At 42.1% G+C, this 27,451-nt stretch overlaps 1 protein-coding gene across 3 annotated transcripts in view; it reads left to right on the top strand.

Moving 5' to 3' along the window:
- The window catches only part of MARK4 (microtubule affinity regulating kinase 4), a 149,023-nt gene that overhangs the window by 21,503 nt on the left and 100,069 nt on the right, over positions 1–27,451 (top strand). For 2 of the 3 annotated variants that reach the window (XM_033956549.1, XM_033956551.1), the window contains exons 2-4: positions 7,391–7,452; positions 9,236–9,433; positions 14,512–14,565. In XM_033956549.1, coding sequence (XP_033812440.1) covers positions 7,396–7,452; positions 9,236–9,433; positions 14,512–14,565 — 309 coding nt within the window. In that variant the 5' untranslated portion in view covers positions 7,391–7,395. The remainder of the gene's footprint in view (positions 1–7,390; positions 7,453–9,235; positions 9,434–14,511; positions 14,566–27,451) is intronic. The other variant, XM_033956550.1, reaches the window with a different exon arrangement.

The raw sequence follows: 27,451 nt of genomic DNA, 5'->3' as shown, positions 1-27,451 counted from the left end.
GGAAGGGACGTGATGCATGGACTCAGATAGTCTATTCCAGGCATATGGGGCAGCGAGATGAAAGAAATGAAGTCTCTGGAATTGACAGTGGAGGAAGGTACAGATAAAAGCAACTTATCTGAGGAACGGAGTTCGAGGAGGTGTATGAGGAGAGACAAGAGAGGAGAGAATACTGAGGGGCTACAGAATAAACACACTTGTAGGTTAGTAACAAGAGTTTGAACTGTATGTGAAGGTGGATAGGGAGCCAGTGAAGTGATTTGAGGAGATGGGTAATGTGACTAGAAGATAAATCGTGTAGCAGAATTTTGCAAGGGGAAGAGGCGGTTCATTGGGAGACCTGTTAGAAGTAAATTCCAGTAGTCTAAGGGTGATATTACAAGGGAAGGGGCAAATTTTGGTGATGCTGTAGAGATAGAAACGACAGGCTTTTAGCAATTTGTTGGATGTGCATAGAAAATAAGAGGTCAGAGTCGAAGACAACTCCAAGGTTACAAGCAGAGGATTATACTCACAAACCAGGTTTTACTGTATACCATATCTAATAATAATAATAATAATAATAATAATAACTTTATTCTTATATACCGCCAACAATCTTGCGACTTCTAGGCGGTTTACAGCAAAGAATATTGCAATGTACATCTGATAGTAACAGCATTAATGGTAATAACAACAGTTATGTATTGCAGGGTCGTGAAGTACCTTGCGGTTTGCACAGGGTTGGAAGTTAGTGATTGGGGTTAACAGTTTACAAGAATAGATTTGGGGAGTGATTACGAGGGGGGTTATTGTCCTTGTTCGTTGCCTAGGTATTTTGTGAACAGGTATGTTTTCAGGTGTTTCCTGAATTCTGCATAGTTGTTTGTGTGTGTAATTAGTTTATCTAAGTCTTTGCCCCATAAGGCTGCTTGATAGGATAGAAGTTGTTGATGGTATCTCTTATATTTGCATCCTTTGGCTGGTGGGGAGACGAATTTCAGGTGTAATCTTCTCTCATGTCTGTTGGTTGGGTATGAGAAGAGGTCTGTTATGTATTTAGGGGCTAGACCTGATAGTACTTTGAAGCATAGACATCCCAGCTTGAACTTCGTGCGTGCCTCCATTGGTAGCCAGTGCAGGAGTCGGTAGGAAGGGGTTATATGATCGGACTTCTTCAGTCCGAAAATCAGCCTGACTGCTGCATTTTGTATCAGTTGTAGTCTCTGCATTTGCTTCTGGGAAATTGCCAGGTGGGTGATGTTACAATAATCAAGGTGGCTTAATATTAGGGATTGTACCAGTATTCTGAATACTGAAGCGTCGAAGTAGGCTCTTATGGACCTAAGTTTCCAGAGAGTGAAGAACCCTTTTTTGACTAGGGAGTCCACATGGTCTTTCATAGTTAGACCTTGGCACTCCCTCTATCCAATTCTCTGTCACCCAGTCAAAGAAATTGATCAAATTTGTCTGACAAGACCTACCTTTAGTGAATCCATGTTGCTTCCAGTCCTGTAATCCACCATTCTCTGTTTTAAAAGCGTTTCCATTAATTTGCTTACCAAAGAAGTCAGACTTGCTGGCCTGTAATTCCTTACTTCCACTTTTGTGTTAAGGGACCACATTTGCCCTTCTCCAGTCCTTCAGTACCACTCCTGACTCTAGAGAAGCAGAGCCAGCAGAACTTTCATACGTTCCTTCAGCATACTTGGATGTACACCATCTGGCCCCATTGCTTTGTCTACCTTTAATTTAGCTAGCTCCTCATGAACACAATCCTCTGAAAATCAATCAAGGTCTACCACTCCTCCATCCCTATTCACGTTTGTCTTTTGTGGTCCTGCTCCCGGCGCTTCAGCCGTGAACACAGAACAGAAATATTTGTTAAGCAATTTAGCGTTTTCTTTATCAGCTTCTACATATTTCTCCCATTCACTTTTGAGTCTCAGAATGCCACTTTTGCACTGATATTTCTAAAAAATGATAAATGATAACTGGATGGTGCCGGCTGCATTCCCACATTAACCAGTAGCACATTGGGAGTCAGAGGGGACATTCAACAGCAACTGACCAGATGGCTGGTGGGTGTGAGGATCGCCTGGTCACTTGTCTGTCTGGTGTGAAGATGGCGGACCTCACACGTCATATAGATAGGCTTTTAGATAGTAGTGGGGAGGATCCAGCTGTCTTGGTACACGATGGTACCAATGACATAGGAAAATGTGGGAGGGAAGCTCTGGAAGCCAAATTAGGCTCTTAGGTAGAAAGCTGAAATCTAGATCCTCCAGGGTAGCATTTTCAGAAATGCTCTCTGTTCCACACTCAGGATCCAAGAGGCAAGCAGAGCTCCGAAGTCTCAATGCGTGGTTGAGATGATGGTGCAGGGATGAGAGATTTAGATCTGTTAGGAACTTGGCAACCTTCTGGGAATGGGGGAGTTTGTTCCGAAAGGATGGACTCTACTTTAACCGGGATGGAACCAGGCTGCCAGTCAATGAGCAATGTCAAAAGCCTTCCTAAAGTGCAGGCAGATACTATCCACTGCTTCTGTCTAATCCATTCTGTGTGCCACCTCATTAAAGAGCTCAAGCGAGTTTAGCTCTCTTTCAGTCTGACTTGGGGACTCAAATAAGTGTGTGTACTACTGTGTGGCAGGATTCTGTTTTGATTCCTAGGTCAGAACTTTGCCTGGGGATACTGTGACAGTGCTGTTTACAGCCCCCCCACCCCCCAGGAATGGGGAGCACTGTGGTCATTGCATGGGAGTAATAACGAGATAATTAGAGTTAGGGTCAATGGTTGTAAAGTTCTACAGGGAAGTAGGCTATATGGCTCCTGGCTCAGCATTATCACTGCAGTGAGTTTTTAAAAATAAAATAAAAATAAATTGTTTATTTATGCATTTTAAGAAACAAAACAAGCATCATATGATACAACTTGAGTACAGATTAAGAATATCAAGGAAATCTAAAGGCAGATGCTACCATCTAAGAAAGCTAATCATTATGTAGTTCACAATTTATAGAGGCCAAAGAAGCAGAAAAAGAAATCCTTTATGTAAACTGAATTAAAAAAGGAGCAGTCCAGCAGCCAGTATATGCTAACCTATAGAGGTGTCTCTGAACTTATAATGACTCCAACCCCTTCTCTAGCCACATTACATTCTAACAGTTGTTTTGCTTCAGGGAAAATAATTTTTTCCACCACAACATTTTGCAGGAAATTTCAAAGCATAAGTGGCACCCAAGAGCTGGAATTCTTGGGCGAGGTGCCAAAAAGTCCTTCCTCCTTTTCTGTGACACTTGTGAAATACCAGGAAACAAACATATTTTTGAACAAAAAACTGCTCATTAATACTGTATGTCTGAAATACATATGCAGAATAAAATATCATGTTCTAGAGCAAATGTTACTATGAGAGTTTTTCTCAGTTATGAATCTAAGGAATCCTCTAGGAAAGTAGATAAATTCACCTCCCCTGGAGTAACTTTCTCAATTCTAGTCAGAGTAGAACCACCAGCTCTCACTATTGGAGGCATGATCTCAACTGGAATTTGTAATACCTTCCGAAAATATTTCTGTACCATTTCCACTGCTGACAAAATAGGGGATCTGGGGAAGTTCAAAAATCCTAAATTGTTTTTTTTCTTTGATAGTTTTCCAGATATTTCATTTTCTTATGCACAGCTATTCTTTCTTTGATAATATCAAACTCCAGTTGTTTCATTTGTAAGAGCTGCTCTTCAAATTTCCCTAGATGTTCATCATAAACTTTTTAAAGTCTCACTTTATGATTACTACCAAAATTGTTACTCCAAAGTGTAGTTGCTTTCCTGAGGTTAGAATCTAGGACCATAATAGCCTGCCACAGGGTGTCCATATTAATAATAATAATAATAACAGCTTATATATCGCAATACCGTGAAGTTCTATGCGATTTACAAAGATTAAGCAAAGGTACAAATTGATTGACTTAAAGAGGGGAGGAAGAAAGAGGGTTAATAGGACAGGAAATCCATTTTTGAGGAGAGAGTGATCAATCGAACAAGTTAATCGCTATAGAGGGGAGAGAGAAGAGAGGATCAGTTGTCTAGATACTTTAGGAACAGGTGTGTTTTCAGACGTTTCCTAAATTCCTCATAAGTAGTGGGTGAAAGCAATTGTTCTAGGTCTTTACCCCATGATGCTGCTTGGTGCGAGAGAAGATGTTCATGGTGGTTTTTCAGTTTACAACCTCTCACTGGGGGGGAAACGAAGTTGGAATGTGAGCTTCTCTTGTGTCTGTTGGCTGAGAAGACGAAAAGGTCAGTTATATATTTAGGGGCAAGTCCGTGTAGTGCTTTGAAGCAGAAGCAGGCAAATTTAAACTTTACACGGGCCTCCATTGGCAGCCAATGCAGCCGCCAGTAGTAGGGTGTCACGTGGTCAAACTTCCTCAGCCCAAAGATCAATTTGACCGCTGCATTTTGCATCAATTGTAAACGCTGCATGTTCTTTTGGGAAATTGCTAAATAGGCGATGTTACAGTAGTCAAGTAGACTCAGTACGAGGGATTGGACTAGGGTTCTGAATGCCGCTGTATCGAAATAAGCTTTAATGGATCGGAGTTTCCAGAGAGTGAAAAATCCCTTTCTGATCAAGGAGTCCACCTGGTCTCTCATGGTTAGGCACTGATCCAAAGTTACACCTAGTATCTTTATGGTAGGTTGGATAGGGTAATTAAGATTATTGATACATAGTGGTGATTTGGTGTCAAGCGGATGTGGCGAAGCCAGTTTAATAACCTCCCCAAACTTCAAGATATTACCTCAAGAAACTGACTCATTTTCAGCGCAGGGAGAAGATTGCCTCATTTTTACCCCTGTGTAGCTGGGCACTGCAAACTTCACTAGGGACAGCAAACCTTCAGCTGTTCCCGCACTCATATTGCTTCTGGGTTAGTGGGAAGCCAGCTTCAAATCCGGGCTTAATCTACATTGAGATCAGCTTTTCCTCCGAAGCTGGTATTATTGTTGTTGCAGATCAGGTCATAATGCCTGATGTGGTGGTCTGCACAAGATGTCTCAGGGTCACTGGCACTTGAGGGTATGCCCGCGGAGCTCCCTTTTGCTTTCTCATCACAGTAGCAAATGAGGTAAGCTATTACGTTTAGCAGACTAACTTCAGGGAGAGAGATCCAAATGTGCATCTGCTCCCAACGCCATCTTAGCCCCTCTACTGAGATATTTTTGGGGAAGGAGAAGAGCAGATGAATGTTTAATATAGGAGGAAAATCCTTAGGTGGTATGAATGAAGGTTCTGCTGCTTGTTAATGTTGGTGCTACCCTGCTTGTTGACATAGTTTTCTCTGACAATACCACAGTAGTGGCCTTACTGCTTTGCCCTCCAGCAAAGACTGCAGTTGATGCAGTGCCAAACGGCTTGTAGTTCCAGCCTATTGATAAACCATTTCCACCGAGACGGAATCCATTGTCCTTGAACTGGGTGACCATTACATTGAGCCCCCCAACTGGACAAGCTGGCATCTGTCGTTAGGATGACCCAAGTATCGATATGGAGCAGGATTCCCTAAACTAGAGACTATGGGTGGAGCCACCAACTCATACTGATTCTGGCTGTCAATTGAACACAATACTCCAAGTGGGGCCTTACCAATGACCTGTACAGGGGCATCAACACCTTCTTCCTTCTACTGACTACGCCTCTCTTTATACAGCCCAGAATCCTTCTGGCAGCAGCCACTGCCTTGTCACACTGTTTTTTCGCCTTTAGATCTTCGGACACTATCACCCCAAGGTCCCTCTCCCCATCCGTGCATATCAGCTTCTCTCCTCCCAGCATATACGGTTCCTTCCTATTATTAATCCCCAAATGCATTACTCTGCATTTCTTTGCATTGAATTTTAGTTGCCAGGTATTAGACCATTCCTCTAACTTTTGCAGATCCTTTTTCATATTTTCCACTCCCTCTTCGGTGTCTACTCTATTACAAATCTTGGTATTATCTGCAAAAAGGCACACTTTTCCTTCTAACCCTTCAGCAATGTCACTTACATACATATTGAACAGGATTGGCCCCAGCACCGAACCCTGAGGGACTCCACTAGTCACCTTTCCTTCCTTCGAGCGACTTCCATTAACCACCACCCTCTGGCGTCTGTCCGACAGCCAGTTTCTAACCCAGTTCACCACTTTGGGTCCTAACTTCAGCCTCCTATGAGGAACTGTATCAAAGGCCCCTCCTTAAGCCTTACCTGGTGGTCTAGCGGGTTTTCGGGGCAGGAGCGATCTTCCCACGCTCCTGCCCCATACGGATCGCTCACAGGAAATGGCTCGAGAGACTACAGGGAAGTGGCTTAAAATAGCCTGAAAAATGAAAATGAATTTTTTGATTTAAAATCGCGAATAAGCGAATCTGTAGATACGGAATTCGCAAATACGGAGGGGGAAGTATATACAATTTGCCATAGTTATCCTTACAGTGCAAGGTTTTATCCTCATTTGACATACTGATAATTTAGAGGTTAGATTTGCCATAGTTTAACAATACAAGTTTTCCTTATGTGACGCATACTGTTTATGGTACCAATATACATTTCTTTGTAGTCCATCGATGAAGGGCAGGGGTTTAGGTGAAGAGGTAGGTTTTTATTGCTTTTCTAAAGCTGAGGAGTCCTTCAAAGGATCTGATCTGTGGGGGCAGTTGATTTCAGTGGCTTGGTATTATGTATATTTAGTCTATACTCCCATAGATCCACCAGAAAGAGTCCCCCCACCCTCCACCACAACGCCAACCCCTCCTCATCACTTCCCCTGCAGAAAGAAAGAATAACCAGAGATTGAAAGGCCCAATCCTATAGAACAGGAGTTTGTAATGCAGCCTTATTTTACCCATGTTTTGTACTGCATATTGTTTGCTGAAATTGTTATAACTTTACTATGGACTATGAATTTGTTCTTGTTCTGTGGTAGGGATTTCAATATAAATTGGATGGCAAGAGCTGTATTCTGTTAATGTTTCCTTTTCTTTCCTGTTTGTTATTGTTATAAATAAAAATTGTTCAAAACTAGAATACTGTCATGTATAAGTGAAACTGCTACTTTTAGGCCTATTATTGACATGGCATAAATGGGCACACCTAAATATAGGTTCATAAATGCCAATGATAATATTCTATAATGGAATCTGGTGCCCAAATGCTGTTAAAGAATTCACAGACAGTATGTTATACTTTCACACTTAAATTGTGGCACACGTCTCGTAGAATTGTCCCCACAAAGTCTAGACACAAAGAGTTGAACCTGCCTTAGAGCAGGCATTTGAAAACTCCCAGGAGTAGTTCTAGGAGCCTGTTCTATGAGAGCACTTATGTTGCCTTTATGAAATAGGCCTTTTTGGAATTTTTTTCAGGGGTCATGCTAGAAAATTTACTGCTGACAATCATCTTAATACTGTACTTGGATTGTCCCAAAGTAAGTTGTTGTTTTTTTTTTTTCTCTGGAGCTTGTAAAATGTATAGCTGTCATGGAGTAATACATAGGCCAGTGTCCCGCAAACTTTGCAGCTGGAAGGCACACTAAACCCAGCTGGAAGGCACCTGGAAGTGCGCGGACATCAATGTGATGATGTCACACGCATGCGTGACATCATCACGTCGATGTACACACATGCACGGAGGCCCATCTGGCTGCGACTCTGAACCTGTCACTTCGGTGGGGGATGTGCGAGGAGAGGAGGAGAGACGCTGGCGAGAAGAGTCGTTAGCACTGGCTGACTGCCTGCAGGACGTGCCTCTTGCCATGAGACACACATCCTATAAGCAGTCCTTCTCCTCCTTACCGGCGTCTTGTTGGGGCACACAGTTTGTGATACAATGATATTGACAACACAGACCCTTTGATGTTGACAGAGCGTGTGTCTATAAAACACAAACTGTGGATACAGATGTTCTGGAGATAATTTATTAAACACTGACATATAAAACCATAAAAATTCAATTAAAAAAGTACAATGATAAAAAATACTGTGATAAAAATCCAACCGGACCCTACACGGTGTGTGTTTCGGTGAACACGCCTTCCTCAGGGGTCCAATGGTTTGCAAGCTCACATATAAAGAATTGGACTGAATTAAAAAAAAAAAAAGAAAAAAAAAAAAAATTGGACTGAAAAGAGTCTATTGTCTTTAAACATGTGAGCAAAGAACACTGCAGACAAGCTGAAGGAGCAAAAAAATGCCCATCTGCAGTAACCATTATCTCTCTCCTTATTGGCTAAGGCTCTTAACATTTGCATCTTCTCTTCCTATAGGCTAAGGCTCTTTACACCTGCACTGTGAAGTCATAGGGCTTTATGGTTATAGAAAGATTGTAATATGATGGCAGATAAAGGCCAAATGGCTCATCTAGTCTGCCCAACAAAGGAAAACGAGGAGACCCCATGATCCACCGATGAAAACAAAAACTGTGGATACAGATGTTCTGGAGATAATTTATTAAACACTGACACATAAAACCATGAAAATTCAATTAAAAAAGTACAATGATAAAAAATACTGTGATAAAAATCCAACTGGACCCTACACGGTGCGTGTTTCGGTGAACACGCCTTCCTCAGGGGTCCAATGGTTTGCAACCTCACATATAAAGAATTGGACTGAAAACAGTCTATTGTCTTTAAACATGTGAGCAAAGAACACCGCAGACAAGCTGAAGGAGCAAAAAAATGCATTTTTATGGTTTTATATGTTAATGTTTAATAAATTATCTCCAGAACATCTTTATCCACAGTTTTTGTTTTTGTTTTCATCGGTGGATTGTTTTCACTATGGATCATTGGGTCTCCCCAACACAACAGGACCAACTTTACAAACAGTTGCTTATTAGCTGTTGAATTGGTGGTTTCTCAGAAAGCTAGATTGACTGAAGATTTGAGTGCCTTGGTAAATTGTTCTATAAAACCCAAGGCATTGAATGGCCTGGATGAATCTGTTGTAGTAACATAGTAACATAGTGGATGATTTGCAGAAAAAGACTAGCATGGCTGATGACCCGGTCAACGCAATAAAGACTTTGTAGGCCTGCATTCACCATGAATCTACACAGCTGAACCTTATGTGACTTTCCTGCCCCAGTGCAGTATCTGCTGTGTTCATGACAGTACTGCACTGGATAGGGAGAGTTCAGAGAGCCCCTGTGTTGCTGTTTTGATGTCATTGTCTGTTCTACTGACCACCATTTCTCCTTCTCCTGCCCAGCACTCCACCCTGGGAGGCAGCCGGTCAGAGAAAGGCTCAACATGGACAAGTCGCTCCCTGGGTGCTCGATGTCGGAATTCCATTGCCTCCTGCACGGATGAGCAGCCTCACATTGGCAATTATCGGCTGCTGAAAACCATTGGCAAGGGCAACTTTGCCAAGGTCAAGCTGGCCCGGCACATCCTGACTGGGAGAGAGGTGAGGTTGAACCCTTAAAAACTAATGTGAGAATGCTCCACGTTTCATTAACCCATCACTCTACCCCTATTTGTATCTCTTTAACCCATCTATTCATCCCACCCATCCACATCTCAATTGACCCTTTATCTTCTCCATCCACACAGGGTTGGCTTTTTGGGTGTGCAACTTGTATGATTCCACTAAGTACCATAACAAGAAGATACCTGCCTTTTCTACTGTCTGTGAGCAGTAATACACTACCACCAAAATCCTCTCCTGTATCATCCCCAGGCATGATCTTTCATGGGTGCTTATCCTCCGTCAGATAAAACCAACCCATCAAAATCTGCCCTTCCATTGTGACTGCCTCATTCCTCATCTGCCAGGCTTTCTATGGAGTTTGGCCTCTATGAGGCCCCATAGTTTTGTGGAACCTGCTGGGCTTGTATGGATCAGATCTCAGAGGGAGCTGGTAGAAGAAAATACAGGCAGTCACAGATATAAAGGGTAGAACCGGGGATGGGAGGAACTTATGAGAATTTTACTCTGTATGACTCACAGCACTAACATTGCACCTGCAGCAAAGCCCATGGATACTAAAATACATGCAGTGCCAGCCAGTTCTAAATTTTCAAAAGGATACACTGTGGGGTACATGGGCCTCCGAGTATTATGGAATGGTTAAAGATTGCCCCAAAAGTAACTTGTGATAAAGAGTATTGGGCAAAGGATGTGAACCCTTATTTATGACCCATTGCCCTAACCTCTTGGCCATACTTTTTAAAATGGGTTTACATGTAGCATGAATATCTTCATTTTATTATTTGTGAGGCAAGTAAGTAAAAGTAAAGAGGAAAAGAAGGCCGCTTTGGTTCTCAAAAGTAGTAGCTGAGAAGGTAAGGAATAAGAGGTTAGCTTTCATAAGCTACAAAAGATCACAGAAAGAGGAAGACAGGCAAAAATATCTGGAAAAGTTAAGAGTGGCTGGTCGTGTAGTCAGGACAGCAAAGAGGCAAATGAAAAAAATAGCTGAAACAGTAAAACGGTGAGACAAGATATTTTTTAGATATATTAGTGATAGGAAGAAGTGCAAAAGTGGATTTGTGAGACTCAAAGGTGAAGGGGAGAAATATGTAGAAGCTGATAAAGAAAAGACTGAATTGCTTAACAAATATTTCCGTTCTGTGTTCACGGCTGAAGAGCCGGGAGCGGGACCACATAAGACAAACATGAATAGGGATGGAGGAGTGGTAGACCCTGATCGATTTTCAGAGGGCTGTGCTCGTGAGGAGCTACTAAATTAATGGTAGACAAAGCAATAGGGCCAGCTGGTGTACATCCAAGGGAAGTTCTGGTGGCTCCACTGACTGACTTTTCAATGAGTCTCTAGAGTCGGGAGTGATACTGGAGGACTGGAGAAGGGCAGATATGGTCCCGCTCCACAAAAGTGGAAGTAAGGAAGAAGGGATTTACAGGCCGGTAAGTCTGACTTCTGTTGTAAGCAAATTAATGGAAACGCTTTTAAAATTGTGAATAGTGATGTTTCTGGAATCCTGTGGATTACAGGATCGGAGGCAACATGGGTTCACTAGAGGTAGGTCTTGTCAGACAAATCTTTTCAATTTCTTTGACTGGGTGACCAGAGAACTGGATAGAGGGAGTGCACTAGATGTGGTGTATTTAGATTTTAGCAAAGCCTTTGACAGTGTTCCACACAGACGACTAATAAATAAACTGAGTGCCCTCGGGATGGGACCCAAAGTGACTGGGTCAAGAACTGGTTGAGTGGAAGGCGACAGAGGGTAATGATCAGTGGAGATCGTTCTGAGGAAAGAGATGTTACCAGTGGCATGCCTCAAGATTCAGTTCTTAGGCCTGTTCTTTTTAACATATTATATAGCAGTAGCAATATTCCATGCTACTGATCCAGGGCAAGCAGAGGCTTCCCCCATGTCTTAATAACAGACTTGAGTATGATTTGTATGTGATGCAAACGGAACCTGAAGCTGAGGGTGGCCAGCCAGCGTTTCGCTGAAGCTGCGTCAGGGCATAAAGGCTTCAAAAGCATTACACACTTCTCTTTCAGCACTCGCCAATGAGCACGGAGGGAGAGTATGTGTCCTACTCTCCCCATTTTATTATTTTTAATTCAATGTAATTGTGTCCCCATTTCAGGTAATTTGATGCTTGGAGTGAATTTAAAGCTCTGCCAACCTGCATAGTTTTCTCTGGAACTCAGGGCTGTCCCTGAGGTGGTTTCACCTTCTGTTAATCAGGGGTTGAGCGTAAGCTGTTAGGCACCCTTAGGAGGCTTGGCAGTGTCTTGCAGGGTGCTGGCCTCTGCCCATTCCGGTGCGCATCCGTTAGTCCGCAAGGGTGGAAGTGTAGTCAGACATTGGAGTCTGACTAGCAGGCCAAAGATCAGCTTTGTAGCAGCATTCCCAGCATTGTGGCAGTGAATATTCTCATCCAGCTACTGTGAGAAAGCTGAAAGCAGGATTCCAGCACTGCTCCTGTTAGATCACAGTGAATACACAGGCTGATTCTTTGAGAGAGACATCGGGGGAGTTTTGAGTGTTTCTGAATGTTCCCCTATGTTCCCCCTCCTAAAAAATCATAAAATTTCCATTTTGTGTGTTTGGGAAATGTGAAAAATATTGCGATTTTGGTGTGAATTTTGTGATGGTGGCCATCTTGGATTTTTAGTGATTTTATTTTCTAAAACACCCTGCTTCTTCAAAACTGCAACTTTTGACTGGAAACTTGCTAGGATGGAGTCCCTGGGCTCTCTTCATGTGGATTCATGCCAGGAATGCACAACTTTAGCATTCTTAGAGCATTTTTGTGCCACATACTGGGGGGGGGGGGGCAAAATTCAGCTTAGCCTTTCCCCTGCTGAAGCATGTGACCAAACGCTCAGCTAGCCCGGCAGGGCAGCCTTTATGGTTTTCGGGGCTCAGCACTACTGATAATTCTGTCCACCAGACTGTGGATCCTATGCAGCCTCAGAAAATCTCAGTTTAGCTACCATAAGGTGAACCCTCCCACCACCACAATGGTGGTCCAAGGTGGTTGGGCGATCACCTCACTGGCAAAAAAACCTCCATTTACTCTCCCCAATAAAAACTTTAAGCAGGGCTGTTTGTGCAAAGATGATAGAAGAAACTTTCAACTTATCTTCAGTTGATCGGTACACTGACGGTGGCCAACGTTTCACAAGTCTGCTGCCTCAGGGTGTAAAACGATCCGATCAAACTTTAAATGGGATGCCGAACCGTGTCTCCTGATCAAAAAAAGCAGGAGACGCGGTTCGGCGTCCTATTTAAAGTTTGATCGGATCATTTTACACCCTGAGGCAGCAGACTTGTGAAATGTTGGCCACCGTCAGTGTACCGGTCAACTGAAGATAAGTTGAAAGTTTCTTCTATCATCTTTGCACAAACAGCCCTGCTTAAAGTTTTTATTGGGGAGAGTAAATGGAGGTTTTTTTGCCAGTGAGGTGATCGCCCAACCACCTTGGACCACCATTGTGGTGGTGGGAGGGTTCCAGTCTGAGGCTTTTCCTCCATTTTTTTGATACTCCTTTTATTTAAACTGTTCACTTATATGACACTTCTTGTACCTTTCTGTTGAAAGTGTACATTTGAGCTTTATTGAATTTTCACACATCCGAGTTGATCTTGTACCTAGTATATATGACAGCCAGTACTGATCACTTTTTAACAACCCCTCCTCAATATAAAAAAGTTATTTTTAGTAATAATCCATGAGGCATACAATAAGGATGCACCTAGGAAAAGGCAGCATCATAACACTGCAGTGAGCACTAGAACACCAACAAACACATTGTAAAACTAAACAAGCCAGATCCTGCACAGTCAATTGATCCTGTACAGTCGATGGTAACCATGTCCTTTTCATCCACACTTGCCCAATATGGAATAATCACAAACTAAAACTAAAAATATGTAGACCAAAAAACTGAACTGCCATACAATGCAACACCACAGAAACAGTGACACATGTCCCACTGTCAAGAGCAAAGAGCTACTATTGACTTTTGAAAGAGTCAAGAGTTTTTTTCAAGATGATAAACAGTGTAGAGAGAAGCATAGAAGACAGTTGGTGTGAGAAGGGGAAGGGAAAAGTTTTGGAGTAGAGAGTGGCAGCTTGTCTCTGTCTGGTTAATAGAGTTGTAGGAGCTGACAGAGAATTTCTCTAAGCATCTAGCTACTTCTATACATTAGCTCTGAGGATTAGTGTCCCTGAACCCTGAATATACTGGTGAAGAGGGAATTTCAGTTTGTTCTATTTACTCTCCTTTTACTTGATAGTGTCCTTCTGGCCTGCCTCCTGTACATATAACCAGCCACGGTAATATAGGAGGCCAAGGGTTACACATAGGGTTACCAAATATTCCGATTTACCCGGATGTGTCCGAGTGTCTGTAAGGGTTTTTGAAACCTGGCAGTTTGTCCATGTTTTGAAAAGCGTTGAGCTTGGGGCCCCGTCTGGAGGGCCTCTCTGCGCCTGCACGGATGTGACGTGATGATTTCACAAGCATTCGCCCATGCTTGTGATGTCATCGTGTTGCATCCATGCATGCGCAGAGACCCTCCAGGCGTCACCTTGAAGAGATGAGGTTTGTGTGGAGCTGGAGTTGGGGGTAGAATAGGATAGGACTGTGAGTAGAATAGGGTGGGGCCATGTGTCCTCTTTTTTTTTTTTTTTGCAGAAAAAAATCTGGTAACCCTAGCTACACATATGTGCTTGAGTAACATAAAATACTCTTATGTGGTTAAGTGCAACATTTATACACCAACATTTACACCTGCCATTGTCTAGGTGTAAGTGCTTGATCCTAAGTGTTGGCTCTCAGATGCCATTATAGAATAGTGCTTAGTGCCCAGCATTTTGACCACATTCTGGTGCCTATTTTTTGGCAACCTATACTGAATTGACCCTTTTAGGTACACTCCAAGGTTATGTAATCCAGATATATTCTCATTTATCAGTTTCTCCTAACTCTTTGTGCTCTTGATTATTTTAAGGTTTCTGGGCCTAATGACCCAAATCTCTTTCTTCTCTGGTTTCAGGTGGCAATAAAAATTATAGATAAGACACAACTGAACCCAACCAGTCTACAAAAGGTAAGAGAATATGCTTCGAAGCCTATGGATATTTCAACAAACGTATTTTACAAAAGACTGTTGAAACTACTACTACTACTACTATCCATTCAATTCTTTGGCCAGTCCTCGCCAAGCTTCAATGTTTTCCACAGCTTCTTTCAGTTGCTTGATGTTCATTTCCGTGTCATTCTTGATGATGATATCCAGCCAACGGGCCTTTGGTCTCCCCTGCTTCCTTTTATCACTGACCATTCTGAGTAACACCTCCTTTTCTAGTAAATTTGTCCTCATCACATGTCCAAAATAGGTCAGTTCTATCTGGTAATCTTGCCTTCCAGGGCCAACTCTGGGTTGAATATAATGTAAAGTATTTGCAGAAGTATATTGCAAGCAGTGATTTCACAAACCTACATATTTTAAAGAAAAGTGTCATTACTTGGAGCTTCACATATATAAACACCAGCAACTTCACATACAATTACTGTCTTTAAACATCCTGCCTCCCCCTCCCAAATATTCAGACAATCTACCGCAGGCTGAAGTGAACCTGGAAATTCAGTGCTGGCACCATACCTGGTGACCGCCATTGAATTTATGGTCTATTGGACGGCTGAGACATAACTGACTGGGCTAATATTTAGCACCTAGCTGGCTAAGTTTTAATGGCCAAAGATAGACCATCCTTTTAGGTGGCTCTATCTGGCTGGTGAACTTAGCTGGTGAGCTGCTGAATATTGGCAGTGATATGGCCAGTCATAGGTCAATCCGCTAAGCGTGAGATAGCCAGCTATGTGCTATTTAGCCGTCCGGGAGCCATTCCCAGATAGCTAAATAGTGCTGAATATTGGGCCCTTGTGTAGATGCTGCAAATTAAACCTAAATACTGGATTTCACAAAACTACACATATAAAAAGAACGTGAGGGGGAAAGTTATCAATGTGGGATACCATTAAGACAGGTTACTAGTCATTGCATAAAATGGGATCTATGCTAAAACAGCAGGAGTTAGTGGTAAAATAACCTGTTTTTTTGGTAGCCCACGTTGATAACTTGCCCCCAAGTAAAGTAACTTTTCTTGGTTGATTGTTTTTTTTAGTTGGTATTAGAGGTAAGCTCAATTGCAATCAAATCACTAGTGGAATCCCAAGGTCCAAACAAGAAGATAGCTAATACTAATCACCTGCCTTAGAACTGCTATGAATGTAGATCAAGTTTCAAGTTCAGAGAGGGTTCAGAGGAGAGCGACACATTTGATAAAAGGGATGGAAAACCTCTCATACGCTGAGAGATTGGAGAAACTGGGTCTCTTTTCCCTGGAGAAGAGGAGACTTAGAGGGGATATGATAGAGACTTATAAGATCATGAAGGGCATAGAGAGAGTAGAGAGGGACCGATTCTTCAAACTTTCAAAAAATAAAAGAACAAGAGGACACTCGGAAAAGTTGAAAGGGGACAGATTTAAAACAAATGCTAGGAAGTTCTTCTTTACCCAACGAGTTGTGGACACCTGGAATGCGCTTCCAGAGGGCGTAATAGGGCAGAGTACGGTTGTGGGGTTTAAGAAAGGATTGGACAATTTCCTGCTGGAAAAGGGGATGGAGGGGTACAGATAGAGGATTACTGCACAGGTCCTAGATAGAAACATAGAAAAAGACGGCAGATAAGGGCCGCGGCCCATCTAGTCTGCCCACCCTAATAACCCTCCCCTATTTAACTCTGTGCAGAGATCCCACGTGACGATCCCATTTCTTCTTAAAATCAGGCACGCTGCTTGCCTCGATCACCTGAAGTGGAAGTCTATTCCAGCGATCAACCACTCTTTCGGTGAAAAAGTATTTCCTGGTGTCTCCGTGCAATTTCCCCCCCCCCCCTGATTTTCCATGGATGTCCTCTTGTCGCCGTCGGACCTTTGAAGAAGAAGATATCTTCTTCTACCTCGATACGGCCCGTGAGGTATTTGAACTTCTCGATCATGTCCCCCCTCTCTCTGCGTTCCTCGAGTGAGTATAACCGTAATTTGTCCAGCCGTTCCTCGTACGGGAGATCCTTGAGTCCCGAGACCATCCGGGTGGCCATTCGCTGGACTGACTCAAGCCTCAGTACATCCTTGTGATAATGAGGCCTCCAGAATTGCACGCAATATTCCAGATGGGGCCTCACCATAGATCTATATAACGGCATAATGACTTCAGGCTTACTGCTGACGAAACTCCTACGTAAGTTTGTCAGTAATGGCTTGAAATACAGTCTTCTGCTTCTGGATTTTAACAGTCCCTTATAACCCAGTCCTCTTCACCAGAGCAGTTAGTTTATATATTTTAGGCTTGCAATGTTCATTCAGAAAGAAAACCAACCTCCCAGCAAACTGGGTATCATAGCATGCAGGAATATTACATTGCTTCACTTTAGCATAACCTTTCCTTAAATAAAATGTTTCTTTATAAGCAGAACTTGCACTCTGAAATACAGGCACTGTCAGGGAAAAACTTAGAACAGCTCAGCATGTAGAGAAGTTTAATTCAGAGCCAACATTCTGGTTAAGTGCAGAGATTCTAAGTATGTTTCCTTCTGAAACATTGCTGTAGCAACTACACACAGCTGTGAGAGAGAGATGTGATTGCCTAGCCTGGCTGCTAGCAGGGAAAACATACAAATGTTTGTTTGAATCAAAATCAATGCTTTAAGGCAAAATTCAAAGTCCAGAATTCTAGGAGAGAAAAACTAAACTTTCCTCAAAGAAAAAAAACACAGCTTATCTTGTAGCTCAGAGTTTGCAGGCAGAAAACAAAACACATACGTTTCACTGCACTTCCATGTCCACAGGAAACGTTTCAGATCCTACCAGACTCTCTTGGATGTCCATTGCTTCTCCTTGGTCCTGCTTACAAATTCCAGAGGGAGCAAACATCTCCTCTGCCATATGTCAATCTGTTTCCCCAGCCTCCTCTGGCTGGTCAGAGATAATCTCACTCTTTTCCTGGCTCTATTCAGTTCCAGCTGCAGTCCCTGCTTGCCTTTCTTCTCTTGCTATTCTGGACTGCCTTGCTTTAAGCTGTGGAGAAACACACACCCTGAGCCTGGATGGGGGAAGGGCTCTCCACACACTAGCTTGGTTTGTCTACATATAGGTTTCTTTCCAGCCCTGGCTCTTAAAGGGGCAGGCTGCTGGATAGGTAGTAATTTCCTGGCAGTGTCAGGGACAGGTTTAAACTGGGTAAAGGTTCCTGCCTGTCCTTTTCCTTCTGTCAACCCCTGGTAGTGCATTTAAAATTAATTTTTGTTACAGGTTTTTGAGTTTCCCAGTTAAAAATTTCACCAGCCAGCGTGTTGTACAAGAAAAATATATTTATTTTTACTAGTTGTTAAAATTTCAAAATAACAAACACACACAAAAAATTATTATCATACAAAACAAATTCTATTAAAATAAGATTTCATTTCTCTAACAGAAACTCATTTTTACATATTAGATGAGAATACTAATAGATTTCAAACATTACATTAGGGATTTCTATGATGCCATTACCTTGAGGTTTAAGGCGGATTACAAATGGATTCTCCAGAGATTAGAAGTATTTAGGGAGTAGTTTGTACATTTCTTTGAGTTGTTAAGGATTACATCTGAGTTGTCATGATATTGGAAGTTCATATGTAGTAATTGCAGGTGATGCTTGGGACATTTCTGATGGTGTTAGTTCGGTTTTAAGTGTTTTATGAATAGAAGGGTTTTTATTTCTTTTTTGAAGGTTTTGTAGTCTGTGGTCATGGTCAATAGGTTGTAGAGTTGTGGGTTGAGTTTTGCAGCTCGACTGGCTAGGAGGTTGTCGTACAGTTTTTTTGTTTTGACGTTTTTGGTTGGAGGGTGTGTGAACGGTGCGTGGGTTCTCCTATGTCTGGTTGAGGTAGATTGAACTAGTCGATTGTTCCAATAGGCTGGGCTGTCTCCGTTTATTGCTTTTAAATAGTAGGCAGTAAAATTTGAAGTGTATTCTCGCTGTATTGGGAGCCAATATGAGTTATGGTATGCCTCTTATGTGGTCGAATTTCTTCAGTGAGTAGATCAGTTTTAGGGCTGTGTTCTGTATTGTTTGTAGTTGTTTTATCATGGTTGCTGTGCAGGGGAGAAATGATTTTCTCTCATTTTCTTCAAACACAGATTATTTTTAAATGATTTTTAAATTATTAGGATAGCTCTAAGTCTAATGAATGTTGGTACTATCATCTCGAAGCAGGGACTTTAGATCATTTATTATTCTATTGTCCATTCATTATGAATTTTTGGAAATCAATTTGGGTCCAAATTAACTGTTTATTAGATAACCCTGTGGCATTATCATATGATACTGTGCTGTTTGGTATGGCAATGAGAGCAAATAATAACAAATTATTACTTATAATGACTGGGGTTGCCATTCAACAAATTACATATAATTGGAAAAATTGGAATAGATTAAATTATAATTTTTGGTGGAACTCCTTGTGTCATATTTATAAAATGGAGAGACGTATTGCAATACAACAGGGTTGTTTCAGGAAATTTCAAGATATTTGGGAGCCATTAACAAAGTATTGTAATGATTAGAAAAATCTTGTTTCCCTTAAATTTACAAGTTCAATTATGGGGTGGGAGGGAGGGTATTTTTATTGTTACATGTCGTATAAGTATTGATTATATGATAGATAAGGGTGGGGAGGGGGGAGATAAGAGAATATTATATGTATCATTGTTGATTATTAAGTGATATATTTATGGTTATTTGTATGGATATGTTATCACACTTATTATAAGTTTAAAAATGAATAAAGATTAAAAAAAAAAAGAATCTGTGACCTGGGTCATTGTGCACACTTAAAAAAAAAATTATTTCAGTCACTTAGCTTTCTCCTATTCTCAGAGCTTTCATGAAAGTTGGGCGCCTTTGTCTTTACTTTCTGGTCACCACGGTCAGGAATCTCCAGCGTTGATCTCAGCAGTGCACTTAGTAGCCTATCTATACCAAATTAATAAAACAAATCTACTTTCCTAACAATATGCAATTCAGAGTATTCTAGCATTTTTTTAAAATGTCTATGTGAGGGTTGCTTCAACATAACTGAATAAATAGCTAGCTCAAGAAATAAAATTTAACAAAAACAGTCCCTGACTTTCCCACCCAGAAGCCCAAATCATAGCTTCCTCCCAACTGACTCTCTTCATCAACTGTAACATTTAGAATGTTTATAGGGCGACCAGCAAATACAATGTAAGTGCATGGCTGCATAGTATAACTTTATCACCCCTTTACACTTCCTTTTCCTGCCATTCTTCATCTGATGCAATCTCTCTGTCTAAGGTAGTCAGCTAATTCTGCAGTCTGAGTTTCAACTTGATCAGCTCTCCTGCATAGGGGTTTAATGAATTTCCTCCCCATCTTTGGGACAAAACCAGAAATGGACTTGGGTTTGTCACAAGATTCAGGACAATTCATCTCATCTGCCCTTACTAAGGTAGAACAATGGACTACGCACTTTAAATTAAAACTAAAGGTCCCTTTTACGAAGGTGCGCTAAGCGTTTTAGTGCACACACCGGATTAGCGTGCGCTATAATGTGTGCTAGCCGAAAATCTACCACCTACTCAAAAGGAGGCAGTAGCGGCCGCCGCCGGCAGTGTTCCCTCTAAGCTGAGCAGGTGTCCTCCAGCTGCATTGCTACCACTAGGGGGTGGAATATTTTCAGTCGCTAAGGACAGGTATGTTCCCTGGAGTCCTGCAGAACTTGCCTGTCCCTCACAATTGAAAAATGTGACAGTAAAACAGCACCCTCTATTGGTGAGACTGTGGGTGGAGGACTCCTGCTCAGCTTAGAGGGTGTATGTGGCAATTTAGCACGCACTATTCCATGCGTTAAGGCCCTAGTGCGGCTTTGTAAAAGGAGCCCTAATTTTTTTTTGGCAAGTCCTAACAACAAGATCACGAATACCTCTCTGAGAATAAATGGGTCAGACCACCCAGTTAATTTTACCATCAACATCCTGGGTGTCATCTTGAACCGAAGCTTGGCGTTTGACGATCACACTAACTCTCAGGTTAAAAAAATGTTTTTTCACTTTATGGCAACTGTGTACCATTAAACACTATTTGGATTTTTTCTCTTTTCGACTGCTGGTTCAATCTTTGATCTTAAGTATTTTAGACTATTGCAATTTTATATACTTGGGATCCTTTTAAGAAAACTATCAACCAACTGAGAATCTTTCAGAATGTTGCAGTCCGTCTCATCTACGGTCTCAAGAAATCGGATCATGTAAGCCCATATTACAAAAAACTACACTGGCTGTCCGTGGAAGCAAGGGTTATTTTTAAGTTTACTTGCCTTTGCTTCAAAACCATAACAGGTTCATTCCCAATCTATCTGTCTCATCATTTTGAATTTCCAGGTACAACTTGTACATGTAGGCCTGGATTCTATAAACTGCGTCCCGATTGTAGGCAGCTGTATGCATCCTACAGCTGTCTAATCAGCCAATTGGGACACACTTTAAAAAAAAAAAAATGCTCCCCAGGCAGGCCGCCTATATTGAAGGTGCCTCTGGGAGCCTAGGGAGGCCCACAAGCCTGCCTAAGTTCGCCTAAGGCTAGGCAAAGGATCTCCCTGCCATGATAAGTTTAGCGACCATGGCAGGGACCAGTACCCCCGCTCCCCCGAATGATCGCAGAGGTAGGAGAGAGCCCAACCCCTCCTGCCCGAAGATGAGCCCACCCCCTGATGTTCGCCATCAGGAGAGTTCCAAACCCCTCCTGACGGAAGGCCCCCTACCCCCAGACCCCCCTTGCTAACACCCACCTCGGACCCCCCCTTCACTAAACCCCCCTGGACCGCCATTGAAATGAGGCAGGCCCTTCCCCTCCCCTGCCCATCCCATACTATCCTAACACCTGATTGGCCCAGGCGCCTAAGGCCCCTCCTGTGGGCCAATTTATGCAGCTTTGCTGCATTTTTGATCCATTTGTTATTGTTTGGATAATAACTGATCTCTAGAGCTGTTAGTCACTGGCTTTTAACTTTGTTAGTTCTACTCAATTTGTAGCATTTTTAATCATTGTAAACCGCATAGAACTTCATGGTCCTGCGGTATATAAACTGTTATTATTATTATATACGTGTTTATTGGCAATGTATATGGGATACCATCTGTACTTTACTAGAATTTAAGGAATCACTTACATTAGATGTTATAGTGCTGGGCTATTTAGGACTTCAGCAGCCAATATCTGAATAACATTCTAAATTGCTAAGAATTTTACTTAATTTGGCCATCAAAATCATTTTGCAACACTGGAAGGATGCTTCAAGGGTGGAATATATAACCTAGTGGAATAATGTTTGTCTAACTGCCAAATATGAACATGTTGCTGCAGAAAGATTAAATGGGTTAAATAAATTTAATAAAATATGGGAGCCATTAAAATCTTACAGTCGCGCGCCTGTTAAACCATGATGATTCAGCAGAACAAGGTGTACATCCATACTGTCCTTTTACTTGTATCTATGATAGCATTATTGATTAATTGTTAATTGTCATTATATTACTATATTGTTTTGCTTTTTTTTCTTTGGTCTTCTCTACTTTTTCTTTTCTCATACATTTGACTCATTATCTTATACTGTTGTATTCATTTATGTAAGATCTATTTAAATGTCAATAAAAATTATTGAACTAAAAAAAAAGTTACTAAGGAATAGATCACAGGTGTCAAAGTCGGTCCTCGAGGGCCAGAATCCAGTCGGGTTTTCAGGATTTCCCCAATGAATCTGCATGAGATCTATTTGCATGCACTGCTTTCAATGCATATTCATTGGGGAAATCCTGAAAACCCAACTGGATTCCGGCCCTCGAGGAGGGACTTTGACACCCCTGGAATAGATAAACAGAAGAAGGGGAGGGGTTCCCATCTTTAAAAAAGGATCGAGAGGTGACCCGGAGAATTACAGACCGGTAAGTCTGACTTCCGTTCCGGGGAAGATGGTGGAAGCACTGATAAAAGACTGCATCGACGAGCATAAAGAAAGAAATAAACTGATGAAAACAAGCCAGCAATGGAAGATCATGTCTAACGAACTTATTGCACTTCTTCGAAGGAATAAACAAGCAAATGGACAAAGGGGCCCCCTTAGACATCATATACTTGGATTTCCAAAAAGCCTTCGACAAGTTACCCCATGAATGCCTACTTAGAAAACTAAAGAATCATGGGGTGGTAGGGGATGTACATAGATGGATCAAAAATTGGTTGGCGGTAGGAAGCAAGGGGTAGGAGTAAAGGGCCACTACACGGACTGGAGAAGGGTCATGAGTGGTGTTCCACAGGGGTCGGTACTCGGACCACTGTTGTTCAATGTATTCATAAATGACCTAGAAACAGGGCTGAAGTGCGAAGTTATAAAATTCGCTGTTGACACAAAACTTTTTAGTGGGGTTAGGAATAAAGAGGACTGTGAAGATTTACAAAGGGACCTGAACAAACTGGGAGAGTGGGCAAATAAATGGCAGATGAAGTTTAATGTAGAGAAATGTAAAGCCTTGCATGTAGGAAACTGAAACCCGATGTACAGCTATACGATGGGAGGGCTAGTAATGGGTGAAAGTAGCCTAGAGAAGGACTTAGGGGTACTGGTGGACAAAACAATGAAGCCGTCGGCACAGTGCGCAGCGGCCTCTAAGAAGGCAAACAGAATGCTACGTATTATCAAGAAAGGTATTACAACCAGAACAAAGAGCGTTATCCTGCCGTTGTATCGGGCGATGGTGTGCGGAAGAAAATTGCTGAAAATTTGCAGATCTGATTCAGGTGTTGCAGAGCTGCAAGTGCTTGCTGCTAACAGCTCCATGCTTCCGCTGGAAGTCCCCCCTTGCTTGTTGTTGTTTTTTTTCAGTTTGCCCACCCTTCAATAGAACTGAAAAAAATTCCAGTTGTGGGCAAAAGAAAAGAAAAGACATTTCATTCATTAATGCTAGCCCCCCAAAAGTGTGCTAACCTTTTATTCAACCTTGAACTATGCATTAAATCCCCATTATTAGAAACCATGTGTTAAGCTTTCTGGGGTTAATAACTAATGTTCCATCTCTGACTCTATTCAAATCCAGGCTTTAAAGCCCACCATTCTGAGGCTGCTTTTCATTCTTAACTCCTTATTCACCAGTTCAGTATTTATTATTTTTGGTTTACTATGTGTTAATCATTTTAATAAATGTAACCCCATAATCCCTTATTGGACCTGTTTGTCTGTCTTGAATATATTATAAGCTGCCATTGTATCGAGCGATGGTGCGTCCACATCTGGAATACTGCGTTCAGTATTGGTCGCCGCACCTCAAGAAGGACATGGCGGTACTTGAGAGAGTCCAAAGGAGAGCAACGAAAATGGTAAAAGGGCTGGAACACTGCCCATATGCTGAGAGGTTGGATAGGCTGGGGCTCTTCTCTCTGGAGAAGAGGAGGCTCAGGGGAGATATGATAGAGACCTTCAAGATCATGAGGGGCATAGAGAGGGTGGATAGGGACAGATTTTTAAGACTGAAAGGGACAGCGAATACGAGGGGGCATTCGGAGAAACTGAAGGGAGATAGGTTCAAAACAAATGCAAGGAAGTTTTTTTTCACCCAAAGGGTCGTGGACACTTGGAATGCGCTACCGGAGGAAGTGATCAGGCAGAGTACGGTACAGGGATTCAAACAGGGATTGGACGGATTCCTGAGGGATAAAGGGATCGTGGGATACTGAGAGAGGAGCTGGGATGTAACACAAGCTAACCAGGTAATAAGTATAGAAACCCAACCAGGTCGTGCATGTGCAAGACCAGAAGGTTAGGACTTCGATAGGAAGACAGGACTTAAATGAGAAACCAAGGTGGCAAGGGAGCCTCTTCTGGTGATACAGACAGGTCGTGACCAGTTTGGGCCGCCGCGGGAGTGGACTGCCGGGCAGGATGGACCTATGGTCTGACCCGGCGGAGGCACTGCTTATGTTCTTATGTTCTCCGTTGAGTAGAAATTCTCTTGTGCATATGCATACTAGTGCTATGTATATCTAGTAGCGCTACAGAAATGATAAGTAGTAGTACTAATGCCTTCATTACCATTACATTTAAATGAACAGTGAACTGATGTCTACACAGTCCTTTGCGCACAGTTTTCTCTTTTACAAAACTCATTTCGGTGTAGGGCTACCGTAGCAGTGCAGAATCCGCACCAAGCTTTGTGTAAATATCAGCATCTCAGTTTGTTACCTACAGGGTTAAATGTTTTCCTGGCTCTCACAAAGATGGTTGTTGGGAGCTGAAAAAGAGAGGGGGGGGGGGAGTCTCCTCTCCATCTCATTCATACAGAGAGGGTGCCACTCAGAAGAGCATACATTAGCACAGAATGGGCTTCAGATTCCTACCCCCTCCCTTCTGAGTCTGTGGCCTGGCGTAGGTGCAGAGAGAGAAGATCTTTTCTTTAGTCCTATATCCTAGTTCATTTTTTTACCACCTCTCCTCCCCTAGACTCTACCAACACCTACTGTACGCCATGAATGTCTCCGAGATCATCCAAGGTCAGCCTTCCAGGTCTTGATTGAAATCTTATCCTTTCCTGCAGCTCCATTGTCTGAGGTTCCTCTGTTTCCAAGAGCAAAAGACCCCCCCCCCTTTCAGATCCACTTTTAAACAGCACTGCAGTGTCTGCTCTTCCTCACTCTGCTAAAGTGGGTGTAGATATTCACGGACTGCTATAGGGTTCCCAGGGAGAAATCTGTCATAGAATTAACATTTAAATGCTTACTAAAAATAATTCGGCAGGCAAAAGATGCACAAATATGGAAGCCTGCGCCCTGCAATGACATTTTAATATGTCAGAGAGGTGCAAAGTCATAAGAATTGCTATACTGGGGCAGACCAAAGGCCCATCAATCGCAGTATCCCGTTTCCTACACTGGCCAACACAGGTCCCAAGTACCTAGCTGGATCCCAAGAAGTAAAATAGATCTTTTGCTGCCTATTCTAGGAATAAAACAGTGGATTTCCCAAAAACATCTCAATAATGGCCTTCTCTTTTAGGAAATCCAAGGCTTTTTAAAACCCCACTAAGCTAACTGATTTCACCACATTCTCTGGTAACGAATTCCATAGTTTAATTGCACGTTGGGTGGTAGATTCAGGGGCAATGTTAGGAAATTCTACTTTACGGAGAGGGTGGTGGATGCCTGGAATGCGCTCCCAAGAGAGGTGGTGGAGAGTAAAACTGTGACTGAGTTCAAAGAAGCGTGGGATGAACACAGAAGATTTAGAATCAGAAAATAATATTAAAAATTGAACTAAGGCCAGCTCTGGGCAGACTTGCACAGTCTGTGTCTGTATATGGCCATTTGGTGGAGGATGGGCTGGGGAGGGCTTCAATGGCTGGGAGGGTGTAGATGGGCTGGAGTAAGTCTTAACAGAGATTTCGGCAGTTGGAACCCAAGAAATAGCTAAGAAGAAAAAATTAAAAAATTTAAATTGAATCAGGTTGGGCAGACTGGATGGACCATTCGGGTCTTTATCTACTATGTTACTATGTTACTCTTGCGATTTAACAACTTTGAACAACTTCATGTCATTATTCCCATCTCTAGATCAATGATAAATATGTTAAAAAGCATCAGTCTCAGCACAGACTCCTAGAGAACTCCACTATTTACCCTTCTCCATTGAGAATATTGACCATTTAAACCTACTCTCTGTTTTCTGTCTTTCAACCTGTTCTTAATCCATAATAGGACATTACCTCCTATCCCATGACTTTCTAATTTCCTCAGAAGTCTTTCATTAGGTACTTTGTTGAATGCCTTTTAACAATCCAAATGCACAATATCAATTGGTTCACTTTTATCCACATGCTCATTCACCCCTTCAAAGAAATGCAGTAGATTGGTGAATCAATATTTCCCTTAACTAAACCCATGTTGGCTTTCTCTCATGAATCCATGCTTATGTACTGTCATTTTATTCTTTATAATAGACTCTACCATTTTGCCCAGTCTCACCAATTTGTAATTTTCTGGATCACCTTCTGAACTCTTTTTAAAAATCGACGTCACGGCCACCCTCCAGTTTGTCACCTCTAGGTCTAGAGGGTTCAGGAGTTGGATACCAGGATTTCAAACCTAGGACCTCTAAGACTGAAGGGCTCAGGAGATGGGCACAGGAGTAGAAAGCCTTTCACTTCAAATACCAGAGGGCTCAGAGGATACAGGACCTGAGTGAGAAAACAGTAAGGCAGACAGTCCACTAGATCCAGTGTGGAAGACAGGAAAAAAAGGTAATGGCAGAATAGAAATCCCGAATGTAATGTAATGTAATGTAATGTAATGTAATAAGAAGAAACAGTCTTTATTAACTAAACTCCCAGGATTCAAACAACAATGCCCAATATGGCCACATTTCACCAAAATCTGCTGCATTAGGGGCAAAATTACCAGCTGGTATAAAACAATCTTCACCACAGCTGGAAAGAAATGATTCCGAGTCTGTTTGAACCATTTCTTTCTAGTTGTGGTGAAGGTTGAAGTTTTATACCAGCTGGTTATTCTGACTCAGGTCTATTTCTGTACAGTGCTGCGTGTGTCTGATAGTGCTATAGAAATAATAAATTGTTGTTGTATTTGAATCATTTCTTTCAAGTTAAGGTGAAAGTTGAGGTTTTACACTAGCTTGCACCTGACACAGCTGATTTTGGCAAAATGTGGCCATGTTGAATCCTGGAGTGTATTAAATAAGGACGGTTTCTTCATAAGGGATACAGAACCTGTTATTTCTAGGACTGAAAGGCTCAAGGAATTGTCACAGGGATACAGAGCTTGTCACCTATAGGATCACAGGACTCGGTGGTAGGCACAGAGATTCA

Source organism: Geotrypetes seraphini, chromosome 8, assembly GCF_902459505.1.
Source record: "Geotrypetes seraphini chromosome 8, aGeoSer1.1, whole genome shotgun sequence".
NCBI classification, from domain to species: domain Eukaryota; kingdom Metazoa; phylum Chordata; class Amphibia; order Gymnophiona; family Dermophiidae; genus Geotrypetes; species Geotrypetes seraphini.
Note: the sequence above shows the minus strand (reverse complement) of the source record. Positions and strands in the feature narration are given on the sequence as shown.